At 34.5% G+C, this 16,119-nt stretch overlaps 1 protein-coding gene across 1 annotated transcript in view; it reads left to right on the forward strand.

Moving 5' to 3' along the window:
• The window catches only part of LOC150100651 (glucose-6-phosphate 1-dehydrogenase-like), a 221,548-nt gene that overhangs the window by 142,131 nt on the left and 63,298 nt on the right, over positions 1-16,119 (forward strand). The window contains exons 7-8 of the mRNA XM_090401922.1: positions 2,970-3,063; positions 15,820-16,036. Coding sequence (XP_090258048.1) covers positions 2,970-3,063; positions 15,820-16,036 — 311 coding nt within the window. The remainder of the gene's footprint in view (positions 1-2,969; positions 3,064-15,819; positions 16,037-16,119) is intronic.

The raw sequence follows: 16,119 nt of genomic DNA on the forward strand, positions 1-16,119 counted from the left end.
ATGGTAAAACTTGAAGCAAAACAACAAATATAATATTAATAATTCAAGCTTATTTCGTACCAGTGACCACACTAATGATGAAATTGAAAGGGTATATGCAGATAATTGAAACTCACCAAAAGTGAAGACAATCTCATTGTCGTTCATTGGAGTGCACTCATTGGAGAAGGAAAAGACAATAAAGAGGTCAGAAAATATGGACTTAGATGCTGAAATGACAGTGGCTGTAAGCTTCTAGATTCTACTACCAATTTAATCTGATAATTACCAACACTTGGATTGATATGAGGTGCCAAAAAAGAAAAATATATATTTAGAAATGCCAGAGGATATATGAAAATATCGAATAGATTATATTTTAATAAGAAATAGATTTAAAAATCAAATAAAATCATACGAAAGTTATCCTGGAGCAGATGCAGACAGTGACCACAGTTTGGTTTTATTGAAATGCAATTTGAAATTTAAAAAGTTGTCAGGACCAAGGAAAGGGCCCAAATGGAATGTAGATAACCTTAAAACAGAGGAAACCATAGAATCCATAAAGAGAAGACCAATGAAAACATTAAAATTGGAGGAAGAGAGAGAGCAGAAAGAAAAAAATGACTTAAAATGAGCCATTGACTGCATAGAATTAAAGAACAGATAAAGAATAAAGCCATGGATCACTCGAGACATTCTAAACCTAAGAGATGAAAGAAGAAAATACAAAACCTCTCTAAATGAAGAAAGTAAGAAAAAATATAAACAGCTAAAAATATGATAAACAGAAATTGTAAAGAAACAACAAATGAATGATGGTATATAGAGAAGTGCAAAGAAAGTTTTGAAAAAAAAAGATTTAATGAAGACTGAGAGAATCAATGAAGCATATAACATTATTAAAAAAAAAAAAAACAAGAAGCACATTATCAAAAACAAACATGAGAGCATTTCTATAGATAAGGAAGAATTTTCTGAAAGATGGAAGGAGTACTTAGAAAAACTGTATAAATGATCTGATCCAGACAATGAAGCTATAGAAGATGCAACAAGACTCTTGATGCAGTAGTCTGCTAAGACACCAGGTGTTGATAACATTCCTTCAGAATTAGTTATATTTCTTGAATATTTTATTAAGTCATATCTATTCAAGATCATAAGGGATATATTATTATTATTATTACATAACACCTACAGGGAGTCCAAAGACTCATCGAGGGAGGGTACCTACTCTACAACTCTCCGTCTCCACCACTCCATCAGCCGCAACTACCTTCATCATCTACACTAACGCCATCTACCCCCGACCACCACCACCACTAGTATTTTCAGAAACAAACATACATGCTCGCGGCGGGATTCGAACCCGCAGCCTTTTGGCTGGAGAGAGGTTACGCTAACCACTCGGCCAACCAGGCTGGCATATATATGAAATGGGAATCATCCCCAAAGACTACATAATGTTTTGTCATTCCCATTTCTAAAATAAATAATGCAGGCAAGTGTGAAAATCATTGAATAATAAGTTTAATTTCACACACTTCAACAATATTACTAAAAATATACAAAAAATAATAATAAATATGGCTGAAGAATATATTGGCAATGACTGATTTTGGTTCAGGATACAACAAGGGATAAGCGATGCAATCCTAACTCTTAGAATGATTATGGAAAGAAGATTTGAGACAGCAATAATACGCAAAGGTGTAAAACAAGAGTGTTTTCTTTGTCCAATACTGTTTAATCCCTACATTGAAGAAATAAATAAATTAAAGAACTAACAGAGATATGAATTAAGATAAATGGAATTGAAAATTAAGACATTTTCACACATTATGGCCTGAAATTAATTATAAGAAAACTAAACTGCTAATCACATGTAAAATGAATCCTATGAAAATGAATTCAGAAATAAATAACAACTCAATACAACAGGTAACTTCCTTTAAATATCTTTGCAGTCTTATCATGGAAGATAGAAGAAACCAATCGGATATAAAAGCGAGAATAGGCTTGGCCAAAAAAAAGGTTTTCTATAATAGAAGAAACACTTTTACTAGTGAAGGACTCAGCATTCAATTTAAAAAAAGAGACTGGTGAAAACATACACATGGAGCATAACATTATATATGGTTGTGGGACTTGGAATTTAATAAAACAAGACACCAAAAAAGTTGGAAACATTTGAACTTTGGTGCTGGAGAAAGATGATGACAATTGGTTGGATAGAAAGAAAGACCAATGAAGAAGTTCTTCATTAGTGTACTTACAAAAATAATGCAGGGACTGTGGAAGGAAAGAATCCAAGAGGCAGACCAAGAATTTCCTATATAAATAACAACTGGAGCTAAAATTACAAAGAAATAAAAAGGAAGACACAGGATAGAATGTTATGACATGTTACCTCCACTAACTAGGCTTCAGATTGATGCACTCAAGAAGAAGAAGAAGAAATCAGTCCAAGCCTCATCATTTGTATAAGTCCTCAGAGAACATACTGAGAATTCACATGCATGGAGGGTGATGGTGGCACTCTTTATGGTAATATTCTGTATTTACTGCTGATGCAAAAGTAGTGCGGTGTACCAAAATTTGTGTAGGAACTGCTAAGGGCTGATGCACAATATATAGTCTTCCCCAACCCCTATCTCCCTTCTGGCAGTATAGACTTTTCCACAAATAGAGACTCTAGCAAGCATGTGTCATTTATACACCATTTGCGTGCAAACTTGATGGTACTGTAAAATTTGTTAATGACAGTGAGATTTCCATTTTTTTAAGCACAAAATTAATGCCTTTTTTTTTTTTCAATTACTTGGTTTTTCAGTCTGTCCCAAAAGGACACAGATATATATCAATATAATATCGATGCAATAATCCCTTATATCTAATCCACATGTGATATTCCAGTTTATTTATAAAAATGACATTTATACATCTTGAAATAGATGCATATAATATTCAGTAGAGAAATATACTTTCAGGGATGTCATGCAGAATCACTTACTTCAGATATTATGCTTAGTTGCCATGGATAAACCTGTTACTACAAGTGCTGAAGATATTCGAGATGAAAAGGTGATATTTTGATTTGAATTTGTGAGATACATGAGAATAAATTAAAAAGTATTATTAAAATTAGCATTCCAGGAAGTGCACAAATACATCATTTCTCAGTAGAACTCTACCACTTACCCATTCTCTCTCTCTCACACACACACACACACACACATGTGCACATGCATACCTGAATTTTTATAAGACCTTCTTTCTTGAACAGCTGCATGTATAGATGAAACAAAACAGGCCAGTGAGAAGTTGGTCCAACAGCTGCTTATATGTTTTTACAAGAGTTTAGAGGAATGTTTTAGAAATGGTAATGGATAATTCATGAAAGTTATGTATAGTGGGAGCAGCATCCTTGACAATACCTTCAGAAAAGATGTAATCCAGAAATAGAGCATCTATGAGAAAGATCTATGAGAACATATGGATCAATGGCAATATCATATTAAAAATGAGGATATATTAGAAAGAACTTGATATTGTCAGCATGCAGGAATGCATTAGTAGAGCTAATCTCAGGTGTTCACTTAAGCAGAATGGAAAAGGAAAGATAGTAAGATTAGCAAAACAAGTGTTCTCTATCACGTTGGCAGGGAAAAAAAAACAGAGGAAGAGCAAGATATAGATGGATTGATACAGTAAAAAGTGCCTTAGAAGACAGAAATATAAGACCTGATAATATTGGAGTCTTTATAGGTAACAGACTGATATGGAGGAAAATTGTAGATAGGAAGTTAGTAATGATGTAAATTTTTCATGTAGTACTATCATATCCTGTACACTCCTTGAGGGTATATATATCAGGAATTTGATGATAATAAAAAAATACTATTGTTGGTGATGAAGGGCGATAAATGGCATTTATGATAGTGGGCTGTAGTTGGAGAATTAGGTAGTAGTGTAGAGGATGAGATGTATTTAGTGAATTAGGGTAGTGTGCCCTCCTACGTTGAGTCCTTGGACTCCCTGGAGGTGTTACGTAGTAATAAAAGTAAAAATCTGATCCTGTCAACCACTGTTTGGCCTGAATCCAGCTTGTTCTTTACCAAACTTCTGCGTGGAAAGGCTTATGTGTTCGTCACTCACGTTGAAACAGGATTTTAACGGTATTGATGCAAACACAGATTGATAAGAAAATAACTATTTATTAAGTTATTATTATTATTATTATTATAAGCTTCCCTTCCACACTTCTCAACTGTTTCTCAAATATACTTGCATAAATACCTCTGTAATTCTCACATTCAGTTTTATTTTCTTTTTTATATAGGGTACAACATGACAAAATTTCATGCCAGCTGGGGCGTCGCTTGGTTAAACAAGGCCCCCGTTGTTTTTGCCAGGGAACCAGGGTGAACAGCGAAAAGTCAGCTACTGGAACAAATCTGAAAACAAACCCCAACTTAACATCACCAGAGTTAAAGATCGGTACTATCAACATTAGAAGCCTGAATGGCAAAGAAATGGAGCTAGCTGAGGAATTAGATAAGTACCAGATCGACATAATAGCCCCTATTATGTCGATCTTTATTATTATTATTATTTCTGACTGGAACAAAAAAGACAAAAACTGGTGAGATCTTTCTGAGCAATAAATACAAAATGTTATATTCAGGCAATGACAATCAAGGAAAAGAAGGAGTAGCCATAGTATTCAACACAAAATACGAGGCTAATCTTCTTGAATGGCAGTCGGTCTCAAGTAGAGTAATGTGGGCAAATATGAGAATGGGGAACTGGACATTGAGACTTATTTGTGCCTATGGTCCCACAGAAGGTTCTACTAAGGTAGAAGTGGAGGAATTTTTTGAGTCTTTAGAAAAAGCAACTGACACAATGAAAAAGGAAAAGTTGGTCCTTGTTGGGGATCTAAATAGCAGAGTAGGAAATGATTGTGAGATATACAAAAATATTTTGGGAAAATTTGGAGAAAAGAGCAAAGCTAATAATAATGGCAAATATCTGTTGGATTTCTGCTCAGGACATGGACTGGTTATTACTAACACCATGTTCCAACTTAAAAATGTGCTCAAATTCACATGGAGAGAAGAGGCTAGGAATAAGAAAAGTCTCATTGACTATGTTATTGTTGATGGTGATGTTTTCTCCCTGGTGCAGGACACCAGAGTGTACAGAGGATTTGAAATTGGAAGTGATCACTATTTAGTCTTGAGCAGGATAAAATTGGATTTCATATAGAAAAGAATAACATGTAAGAAAGTTTTAAAGCAAATAAAAAGCTCTCAGATGTGAACTGTAGACTAAAATACACAAAGATTATTGAAAAGAAAATGAAAGAGTTTGAGAACAGGAATCAAACCTTGGAGATTCAGTGGCAAACTCTGAAGAAAACATTGATTGATTCTGCCAGAGAGGCATGTGGTGAGGTTGTCTGCAAGAATAAAAAAAATCAGAACTCCCTGGTGGACACAGGAAGTTAAAGAGGCAGTGAAGGAAAAGAAGAAAGCATATCAAAAGTTCCTATCAAATAAGTTAGCTTGTGCTCTTAGAGAATACAGAGACAAATACAAGAATGCCAAACACTGTATAAAACTAGCTAAACAAAAATCATGGGAGGACTTGGGCAAGAACATAGAAAATAAATATCAAGAAGGTGGTAAGATATTCTGGAGGTTGTTGAAGAAGCTTTGGAATGGAGGAAAGAGTGCTGTAAAAGGAGTTAGAGATGATTAAGGTGAAATGAAAACGGGAGAAAAAGATATCCTTGAAGTATGGAGTAATTACTTTGAAAGGCTGTTACATGAAACAAGTAGTGATGACAGCACAGTGGTAAAAAAACACTGACCAGGCATGCAGTCAGGAATACATACTTGAAGTAGAAAAAACCATTAAAGGCTTGAAATGTGGAAAGGTCGCAGGAGTAGATGATATTCGACCAGAAATGCTGAAGTATAGTGGTATAAGAGTCTTACAGTGGCTGCACAGCATAGTTCAGAAAGCCTGGACAAAGGGACGAATTCCCGATGATTGGAGTAGAGCTCTAATAGTACAGATATATAAAAAGGGAAATAAAACTGAATGTGAGAATTAAAAAGGTATTTCCCTACTGAGTGTTCCAAATAGAGGCTGTCATGATCAGGTCTTCACTTTACGACAAATAGTCAAGAAAGCATTGGAATATAACAAAGATCTGTATTTAAGTTTTGGCGGTTTGGAAAAGGCATATGACAAGGTGCCAAGAGAGAAGCTATTCAATACGCTACAGTTATATGGTGTCAATGGGGCATTATATCAAGCAATACTTAGTCTTTATTTGAATTGTAAGTCAGCAGTTGGAATTGAATGAGGTACAGGAAGATGGTTTAATGTTAACTCTGGTGTGAGACAAGGATGTACATTGTCCCCTCTGTTATTCATCATCTATATGTATCACATTATGAAGGAAAGTGGTATTGGACATGATATCAAGATTGGAGATGTTAATGTCAGCTCTTTGCTTTATGCGGATGATGTTATACTTCTAAATATATCCGCTACAAGTCTGCAGGATTCTCTGGCTAAATTGAATAACTGTTGTAATAGATATGGTATGAAGGTCAGCAATAAAAAGACAAAGACAATGAAAATAGGCAGAATCATTGAAAATGTCAACTGTGTTGTGAATGGAGAACCTGTGGAATCCACTGGAACAAGTAAAACATTTCAGCTACTTGGGAACGATTTTTACTGAAGATGGTAAATTAAATATAGAAATAAACAACAGAATCAGCAAAGCTGGTATGGTGGGAAGTCAATTGAGTAAATTCATATTGAATAAGAGAGAAATTAGTCGGAACAAACCAGTTTTAACTTATGGATCTCAGAGCTGGGTCAGAAGTAAAACACTTGACCAAAGACTAGAGATTGCAGATATGAGAGTCCTGAGAAAGATTAGAGGCATGAACAGATGGCATCAATGGCAATATCATATTAAAAATGAGGATATTAGGAAAGAACTTGACATGGTCAGCATCCAGGAATGCGTTAGCAGAGCTAATCTCAGGTGCTATGGTCACTTAAACAGAATGGGCGAAGAAAGATTAGCAAAACAAGTGTTCTCTGCTAGGTTGGCAGCAAAATGACCCAGAGGAAGACCAAAATATAGGTGGATTGATACAGTACAATGTGCCTTAGACGATAGAAATATAAGATCTGATAATGTTGGAGTCTTGACAAGTAATAGACTGATTTGGAGGAAAATTGTAGATAGGAAGTTAGTAATGATGTCATTTTTTTCTTGTAGTACTATCATATCCTGTACACCCCTTGAGGGTACATGGCAGGAATTTGATTATGATGATGATGATGATATATGGGTACAATGAGAGTTTACTCCAATCATCTGGAATTCATCTCTCTATCCAGGCCATCTAAACTATGCAGTACAGCCATAGCAAGACTTTAATATCTGCATACCTGAGCATTTCTGGTCAGATATCATATACTTCCACTGCCTTTCTACATTTCAGGCTTTGATGATTTTTTCTACTTCAACCATGTATATGTATTCCTGATTGTATGCCTGTTGAGTATTTTTTTACCACTGTGCTGTCACAGTGGTAAAAAGATATTGGAGCAATTTCGAAGTAATTACTCCATACATCAAGGATATCTTATTCTCCAGTTTTCACGTCATCTTTATCATCTCTCATTCCTTTTACAGCACTCTCTCCTCCATTTCCTCCAGAATATTTTGCCACCTTCCTGATATTTATTTCTATGTTCTTACCAAAGTCTTCCCACGACTTTTGTTTAGCCAGTTTTACACAGTGTTTAGCTTTCTTACATTTGTTTCTGTATTCTCTAAGAGCACAAGCTGACTTAATTGCCAGTAACAATATGCTTTCTTCTTTTCCTTCACTGCCTCTTTAACTTCCTGTATCCACCATGGAGTTCTGATTTTTCTATCCTTGCAGACACCCTCACCAATATGCCTCTCTGGCTGAATTCAATCAATGCTTTCTTCAGGGCTTGCCACTGAATCTCCAAGGTTTGGTTCTTGTTCTCAAACTGTTTCATTTTTTCTTGAATAATGTTTGTGTATTTTAGTCTACGGTTCACATCTGAGAGCTGCTCAACTTTTATTTGCTTTAAAGCTTTCTTACATATTCTTCATTTCAATATGAATTTCAGTTTTATCCTGCTCAAGACTAAATGGTGATCACTTCCAATTTCAAATCCTCTGTACACTCTAGTGTCTTGCACCAGGGAGAAAACATCAACAATAACATGGTCAATGAGACTTTTCTTATTCCTTGCCTCTTCTCTCCATGTGAATTTGTGTCCAGTTTTATGTTGGAACATTGTGTTAATAATAAGTGCTTCCTTTAAGTGAAAAAGTGAAAGTTCTCGAAAGGAAAGAAAAAAAATTGTATTCTGAGGTTACTAAGATTCCATTTACATTACTTTTGTTACAGTACATTGTTATAATTTTTCTATTTTATTGTTAGTTATTGTTGTTAATCTCTTATTGTGCCTAATTTATAAATTAAACTTTATCATCGGTATGTATGTATAGGAAAAACATAGTATGTGGAGGGTTCAGTACTATCTGCAGTTTCATGTATCCACTGGGGGATCTTGGAATGTATTCCCCTCAGATAAGTGGGGCTGTCTACTGTAATAACCATCTATTAACTGCATTGTGCGAGATGTTAATTGTGCACACCATATTTTACAAATAGTTAATATTAATATTAACCTGCATTGAAAATGTTTTTGATTTATCAAAATACTGGTGGAACACACCAAATTGGAAGTAAATTTATAAATTATTTTTGCTCCATTTACCAATAAACTACTTTACTGGTATTGCAATCCGTATAATCCACTTTATTAAGATTTGTGGCTTTAACATGAACAGAAGTGATATGCACCACCATCACTCACATGCATCTAAAACCAGAAACAGACCTGCCATTTCTCACAGAATTTCAACTGATAGTCTCAGCTACTATTGTTAAACTCGGTAATCCAAACTACACTTTATATGATTCTTCAATAAAAGGTGGTATACATGTGCATTTATCAGACCTGACATTCTGTATCAGTGAGGGCTAAACCTAGAATCCTCTGTTTATTGTCTGGTTTATCTCAAATTTCCTATTTTCTTGCCACACAGTGTTGCATTCATTTGCTTTACCACCCACCAAATACTGATAATTACTGAGATTATTTCTCTCTCTCTCTGAAGCTCGTTTTTCTGCACTCCAGTTATCTGAACAGTGAGATAATCTTCCTTGAGACTTCATTGTTCATAATTCAAACTAACTTCCATTCTCTTACTCCACTATCATACTGGAATAAACGATGAAGTGTTTGCTGCTAGTAATGACCTAACACAAATTATCTGTCTATTCTCCAGAATACTGAATAATCTTCACCATCCTTCAACACCTGGGACCTTTTATACTCTTCCACACCTACCTCTCACACACATCCAGATGTTACTATTCAAACATCATCCAAAGATAAGACTGACCTTCTGGCATCAGACTTCTCTCTCAATTCTTGTATAGATAAAGCAAATCAACTCCTGCTATAAAAACAGCTTATTGCATTTTCACCAGCAAGAACTCAGAGAAATCTTGACTGGTTTGAGTACCAATATGTGCCCTTGTCTAAATGGTATCTTCTTCCTCATTATGTGAATCACTCATGATATATTCAAGGCATTTGATGAGGTCTAGTATGGAGGCCTGCTTCTTAGCAAGCTACTGTCTTATGGTCTACTTTCTTCTCTTTTCCAGTGTATACTATGATTATTTGCTGTGTGTCATGATGGATAGTTTCTGCTCTTCAGATTTTCTCAGAAATACCAAATTACCTCAGGGCCTGGCACTTTTCTACTCTTCAGTCCTTTATATTGATGACTTTTCTCACTAACTTCAATCATATGCATAGTTTTGTGATTATTCTTCAATGCCTTTCTCTACTTCATTTGACAGTTCCATAACCAATGACTTCAACACTTCTCCTTACTGTTCTTCAGCAGGATGAGTATACAACTTTAATGAATTTCAGTGCTACCTAAAACAGTCCTGTTTTCTTTCTCATGAGAAAGCTTTCTTACTTTCCCTTACCTCTGATAATTTCCAGATGTTTAGTCAGGATCACATTTATCTTCTCAGGCTGGTTACATCGCTAGCCTTTCCTGGCTCAAATATATCCTTCTCAGTCCTGAGAAAAAAAAAAAATTGTTCTCTTTTTTCCAAGGTGCTACTTCTCATTTTGTACAACTCCAAACTATATGAACTGCAAATTTCCCAACCTTGAAATACTTCTTTTACACATTTGATGCTTAGTATCAGAAATCTTCCTTAAAATTCTTGATGTTGTTCTGAAGAGGGCAGTCCTTAATAGATAGCAATACAATCATTTCTATCACAGATTTATTTGAATCACTTTCTCAGACATTCCCTTTCTGTCTTATGCTTTTTCTACTGGTATTTTCTTGGCCCCTGATCTACTAAATTTGCCACAGTCATTCTTCCACTTTTCTCTAAGCATGTAAAAATATGCTTAGAGAAAACTGGAAGAAAAAAGTGTAAAAATCAGCTGTTTGGTCAACTTTTTATTCTCCATTTTCATCCCATCTTCTTCCTTACACCAAGGACTATAATCTCTGCCTGTTCAAAAATCACATCAGCAGGTTCCTTCTGTCTCCTTAACCACTTACCTCTACCCCCCTCACTCACAGTGCTCTTGTGTTATGGGTTTTGTGATCTTTTGTGTGTGAGGTTGGCATAAAAAAAAAGTTAATAAATAAACATGCTCAACCAATTTTGCTATTGCCGAACTCAACATTTCCAGTTCTTTAAGAACATCCTATTTTGCATACCATTCTACTTTGCTTTACATCAACTAGGCTAAAAATCCATCACACATACTGCCATTTTTTACCTCCACTCTTGAATGGTACAGTTTGTCATGATAACAACACTGCCCCTCCTCGTTTTCCTTTATCATTCTTCAGGGAAAATATCCTTCATTTTTTTTTTTCCCTCATCTGTATAGCATTCACAGTTAACTAGATTTCACTTATGTCATTCATCCTTTAGAATACTGACTCAGTCAATGCCACAAACTTAGTGCCCTTGTTTCTAATAATCCTTGCTTTCTTTATCATAAGTCATACTCATATGATATTCTCTTATTCTGCTTCAGTGATAGAAAGGGAAGAATGAAGTGTTGGGGATCAGATACTGGATCCTACCTTGCCATCTCATCACTGTATTTTTATACCTCTCTGTTCAGGACTATCCTATTTATACCCAGAGGGGTATAAATTTATACAGAAAGGTATAAAAATACAGTGATGAGATGGGAAGGATGGCAAGGTAGGATACAGTATCTGACTATCCTATTTATAATTTATACCCTTATCTCTCTCTCTCTCTCTCTATATATATATTTTTTTTTTTTCCTACTCTAGTTACTGTATGTGTTGTATATACTTTTCTTCTTCCTCTCATATCCATGTTCCTTACTCTCATCTACTGCTTCACACTTATATATTCTACCACTGTACCTACCATAATCATTCCTCCTCATCCACCTCCCAGTTGTCCTTGAATTTCTGTAGCTTAGGAATGATAGTACCCTTTGATTCGAAAAACTTGGTTTAAATCTGATCTAAGATGTGAAATATTAAAAAAAAAAAATTATTTATGTTTTTCTGTTTTACTGCATCTAAAATTTTTGTACCACAAGTATTAGTTTCTTTCCAATATCTATAATTTATTTATCCTACAAGAATATTAATTTACCCCCCCCCTCCATCTTAAATAAATCTTAAATAAATAAATGGCCTGTTCTGGTCTTAGAAGTCGTTGAATCGTTTAAGAGTATGTCCTGGTTTTCTTTTTCCTAATGGCTTGTACTTTAAGGCTTGTTTTGGTAATCTTTCTATTTCATTCTTTGAAAGTGTTCCATCCATTTATGTTTATATTTTTTAATTTTTTTCTATTACTGATTCTTGGTTTAATTCTTTCATAATTTCTTCGTTTCTTTTGTGATCAAATAGAGTATACTTTGTAGTTTTTCTCATAAACTTCATTTCTGCTGTTATTAATCTTTGTTTGTCTTTTTGTTTTATTGTCCAGATTTCACTTCCATACAATAAGACTGGTAGGGCTAATGTATTGTATACTTTTAGTCTGGTTTGTTTTTGAACTAGGTTTGGTTTAAATATAGAGTTAATTACACCTGTTTTTTTCATATGTGATCATATGACATCCTAGGTAGTTAAATGAATTCACCTGTTCTAAGATCTTGTTATCTATTACTATCTTAGTTCTTGCTGGATCTTATCCTTTAAAGGCCATAGTTTTTGATTTTTAGGAAAAACAACATGTAAAATAAATTTTCAGGTAAAGGAAACAGTGTTATTATACAGTTACCAGTCTGTTAAAGTAAACGAATGATAAGTTCTTGGCATTCCCTTAATGAAATACTATAGTTCTTAAATTTTGAAAATTGTCAAACTCTTTGTGCTGTAGCTGTATGTCATCATTATGAACCACTCACCAAAGTTTATCATTACTGTATAACATAACATAAGTTACAAAAAACTTTAAATCTTATGAAATAGCCTTATTAACAAACTTTTCTTTATTCTTTTTGGAGATAAAAATAAGTAAATTTAATTTATGATTCCATGCCAGTGCTTTTCTTTTCAAACCTGTTTCTCATGCACCTCAGTTCTCTCTCTGATATTTATCCATACTCACTTTATGCTGCCTCTTTATCTCTTGCATTATCTCTTTGTCTCCGAAAACAGCAGTTGCTCAAGTTTACACCAAACCATTCAAATGCATCCCATCTCTTTTCAACCATTCCAACTTCTTCAAATTTGTTCTATACTTTCACAAATTACCCAGCCTAACAATATACTATTCATCTTTACTCTCTCTTTTTCATCTCATTTGTGAATTCCATCTATAAAAGGTTGTAAATTTATAACACATTACCATTGATGGATTAAGGGTTAATCTGAAAATCCTATTCTAGAAACCAAACATGAAACTTTTTCAAACCATTTCAGGTCTCCAATAAGTAGGATGGTAGTTTTGTACTAGGCAATGAAATGTATGTTCCTCCTAAAGACATTTACAAAGCATCCATACCACAGTGAGATTCAAACCTATAGCCCATTGGTTGGAGAGTGGGTACACTATCGAGTCATCTAATTGGACCAGATAATAACTGTATTATTATGCTTCATCTGCAGTAGCTTCTTAAATTTCATTTGTCAGTCTATTTCTCATCTTCCAATTCAGTTGTGCTTTTCTTCTACCACTGAACTTTTATTCATTCCTTCTGCATTAAGTCTCAGTTATTCATTTCATTGTGGCACCTGGAAAACACCTCCAACAATTAAATTCTTTGACAGTGCCATATGATCATCCTTTAGTACCGTCTTCACTTTAAAAAACTTCATCTGATCTCATTCACACTAACTATTTGTCTCTTCAAGTGGAAGATTTCATCCTTTATATGCTTCATTTTGCTCTTCATTTTCACCATCTCTCACCCCCTAAGTTCTTCTGTCTTGCATTTTATCATTATCACCATTATTGTTATTTTCTTTTTCACTCTCAAACATACTGTTCTTTTTTCTTAAATGCTCCAGTCTACATATAATTAGAAATTGTTATAGATTATCGAACATTATTGATCTTGCTGATATTCAGAATTATTTCACTTTCTTACCATAATAGAACTCTATATTATAATTAGCCCTTAACATAACACTATGTTCGATAATTATGTCTTTTTTTACATCAAAGCCACACACAAAAAAAGTTGCAAAATCTATAGCATATTAGGACAGTGTTTCCCAACCTGTGGTCCACGGACCCCCAGGAGTCCGCGAATAATTCAAAGGGAGTCCGCGGGATAGTTTATTTCCATTAAACTTTATCTTATCATGTTGCTCACACCTGTTGTTCATGCCTGGCCTAATTGATATGTTCATATTCTTCCAAATATCTCCATTTATAACAGTATTGCATTGTCATAAATGACACATTTAGTGTTGTAAAATTGTAATTTATTACTTCACCTTTATGATATGTAAAATATAAAAAATTTCCATTTTGAATTTTATGGGGGCTGCGGTGAATTAACATTCGCTACAAGGGGTCTGTGACATATTAGCATTCGTTATAGGGGGTCCACGACTTCAAAAAGGTTGGGAAACACTGTATTAGGAATTAAGGTAAGAAATTAAGAAGAAATAAAGAATATATCAGTGCATTTCTCAAACACCTGAAGGTTGTAGTCTTTGGGGGAAACAGAAATGTGGGAACTGTTTTAAATGACACAGGTAGGACATGGATCTTGCTGATATTTTTAATTCAGTACACTTTGTTACTGTAATAGAACTCTCTTCATATTACAGCTAAACATTAACAATATATTTGGTGTGTGTGTGTGTATGTGTGTTCTGTGTATATATATTTATTTCAAGACCACTATTCATAATAAAAGGAATGAAAAAGGAGAAAAAGAAGAAGAAAAGTTGGTGTGGTAGGTTCGAAATTGGAGAATAAATGGACACTGACCAGCATCTGCTCATATTCTTTACAGCTTTCAAAGAAAAGGGAGAATGATTGTGGCCAGTTATTCAGAACATTGTCTGTGAATGTACCTATAGAAGAGATAAGATAGAAACTGAATGTCTTTGAAGCTGATTGGAGTCTAACTTAAAGAGAGGGGATTTAATTAGAATGTTAACTGTGTGAATATGACAGAAAGAGAGAAAGGGATTATTATTCAATCATGTGATAGTCGTGTGTTTTTTCAAACTCTTTCATGGCTTATGTCCAAAGATGGGCAGTGATGATTAGCTGTGGGCTGTTAATTTATGGCTCCAGGTGGTGACAAAGTTGACTCTGGATGACTTTCTCCATGACTTTTGAAAGAAACAGAAGTGAAAGCAACTTTTTTTGTGTGTGTGTGTGGGGGGGGAGATGAGCTGAATATAAGCTTCTTTCCATGCTGTAGGATTGATGCCACTCGAGTAGCAAAAATTGAAAGGGCAAAGTAAATTAGGTGTTCTGGTTAGCACAACAGGATGGATGCTATCAGGATCATGTTACTTGTTCATGTCTAAGTTATTCAGGATTCTTCTTATTTCTTTTTATCAACAGCACAACAGGAGGAGGCATAGAGTGGGTGGTTCTTACTATTGTGGGAAATAATTTGCCATGGCCATTGATGCAGGAGTTGGAGGAGAAGAATGATGTCCAGAGATTTTTCTTTAGGTTATGCTGCATTAGTGGCATTAGAATAAGTGAGAGATGTGAACACAGAAGTGCAGAAATTTCAGCCTAAAACTTTGGAAAGAGACTAGAAAGCTAGATTGCTATTTGAACAGAGAGGTGATTTGCTGTACTTGACCATTTCACAATCAGATTTGGATTTATTGAGATAGTGTTTGCATCTTCTGAGTGTGATGTTGCAGTTTGGTCTCTCAAGCCACTTGTAATATGCTGGGTTTTTATCTTGGATTACCTTTTCATGCTTGTTTTAGAAGAAAGATTTGTATAGTAGTTGGAGTTTATATGTGGAAGGGAATGAAGATCTTCATTCCAGTTAGATTATTTTTGTTATTCATCAGAGCATAGAAGTATTTTTGTTATATGTAGCAAATTTTAGATCTGAATTTGGAACTAGTCACATCTGGTATTATTATCAACTTTTTTTTTTAAACTTTTATTAATAAACTATGCTTATTTAACATGCTGTGTTTTTGCTTGCCAGGTTAAAGTTTTGCGATACATGCCAGAAATGAGATTTGAAGATATTGTTTTGGGACAGTATATTGGCAATAAAAAAGGACAAGGAGAATCTACTCAAGGATATCTTGATGATCCTTCTGTTCCAAGAAACTCCTACACACCAACTTATGCTATAGCAGTTTGTTTTATCAACAATGAAAGATGGGAAGGAGTTCCTTTTTTTCTGCGTTGTGGCAAAGGTAGCATTAAAGTAAATCATTTTTTTTTTATATCATCTGGAAAATATAATGAAACTTTTGATATATTCAACCTAAAGAATTAA

Source organism: Typopeltis vanoorti, chromosome 12 (assembly GCF_054136105.1).
Source record: "Typopeltis vanoorti isolate ZY-2024b chromosome 12, IOZ_Tvanoo_1.0, whole genome shotgun sequence".
Classification (NCBI taxonomy): Eukaryota; Metazoa; Arthropoda; class Arachnida; order Uropygi; family Thelyphonidae; genus Typopeltis; species Typopeltis vanoorti.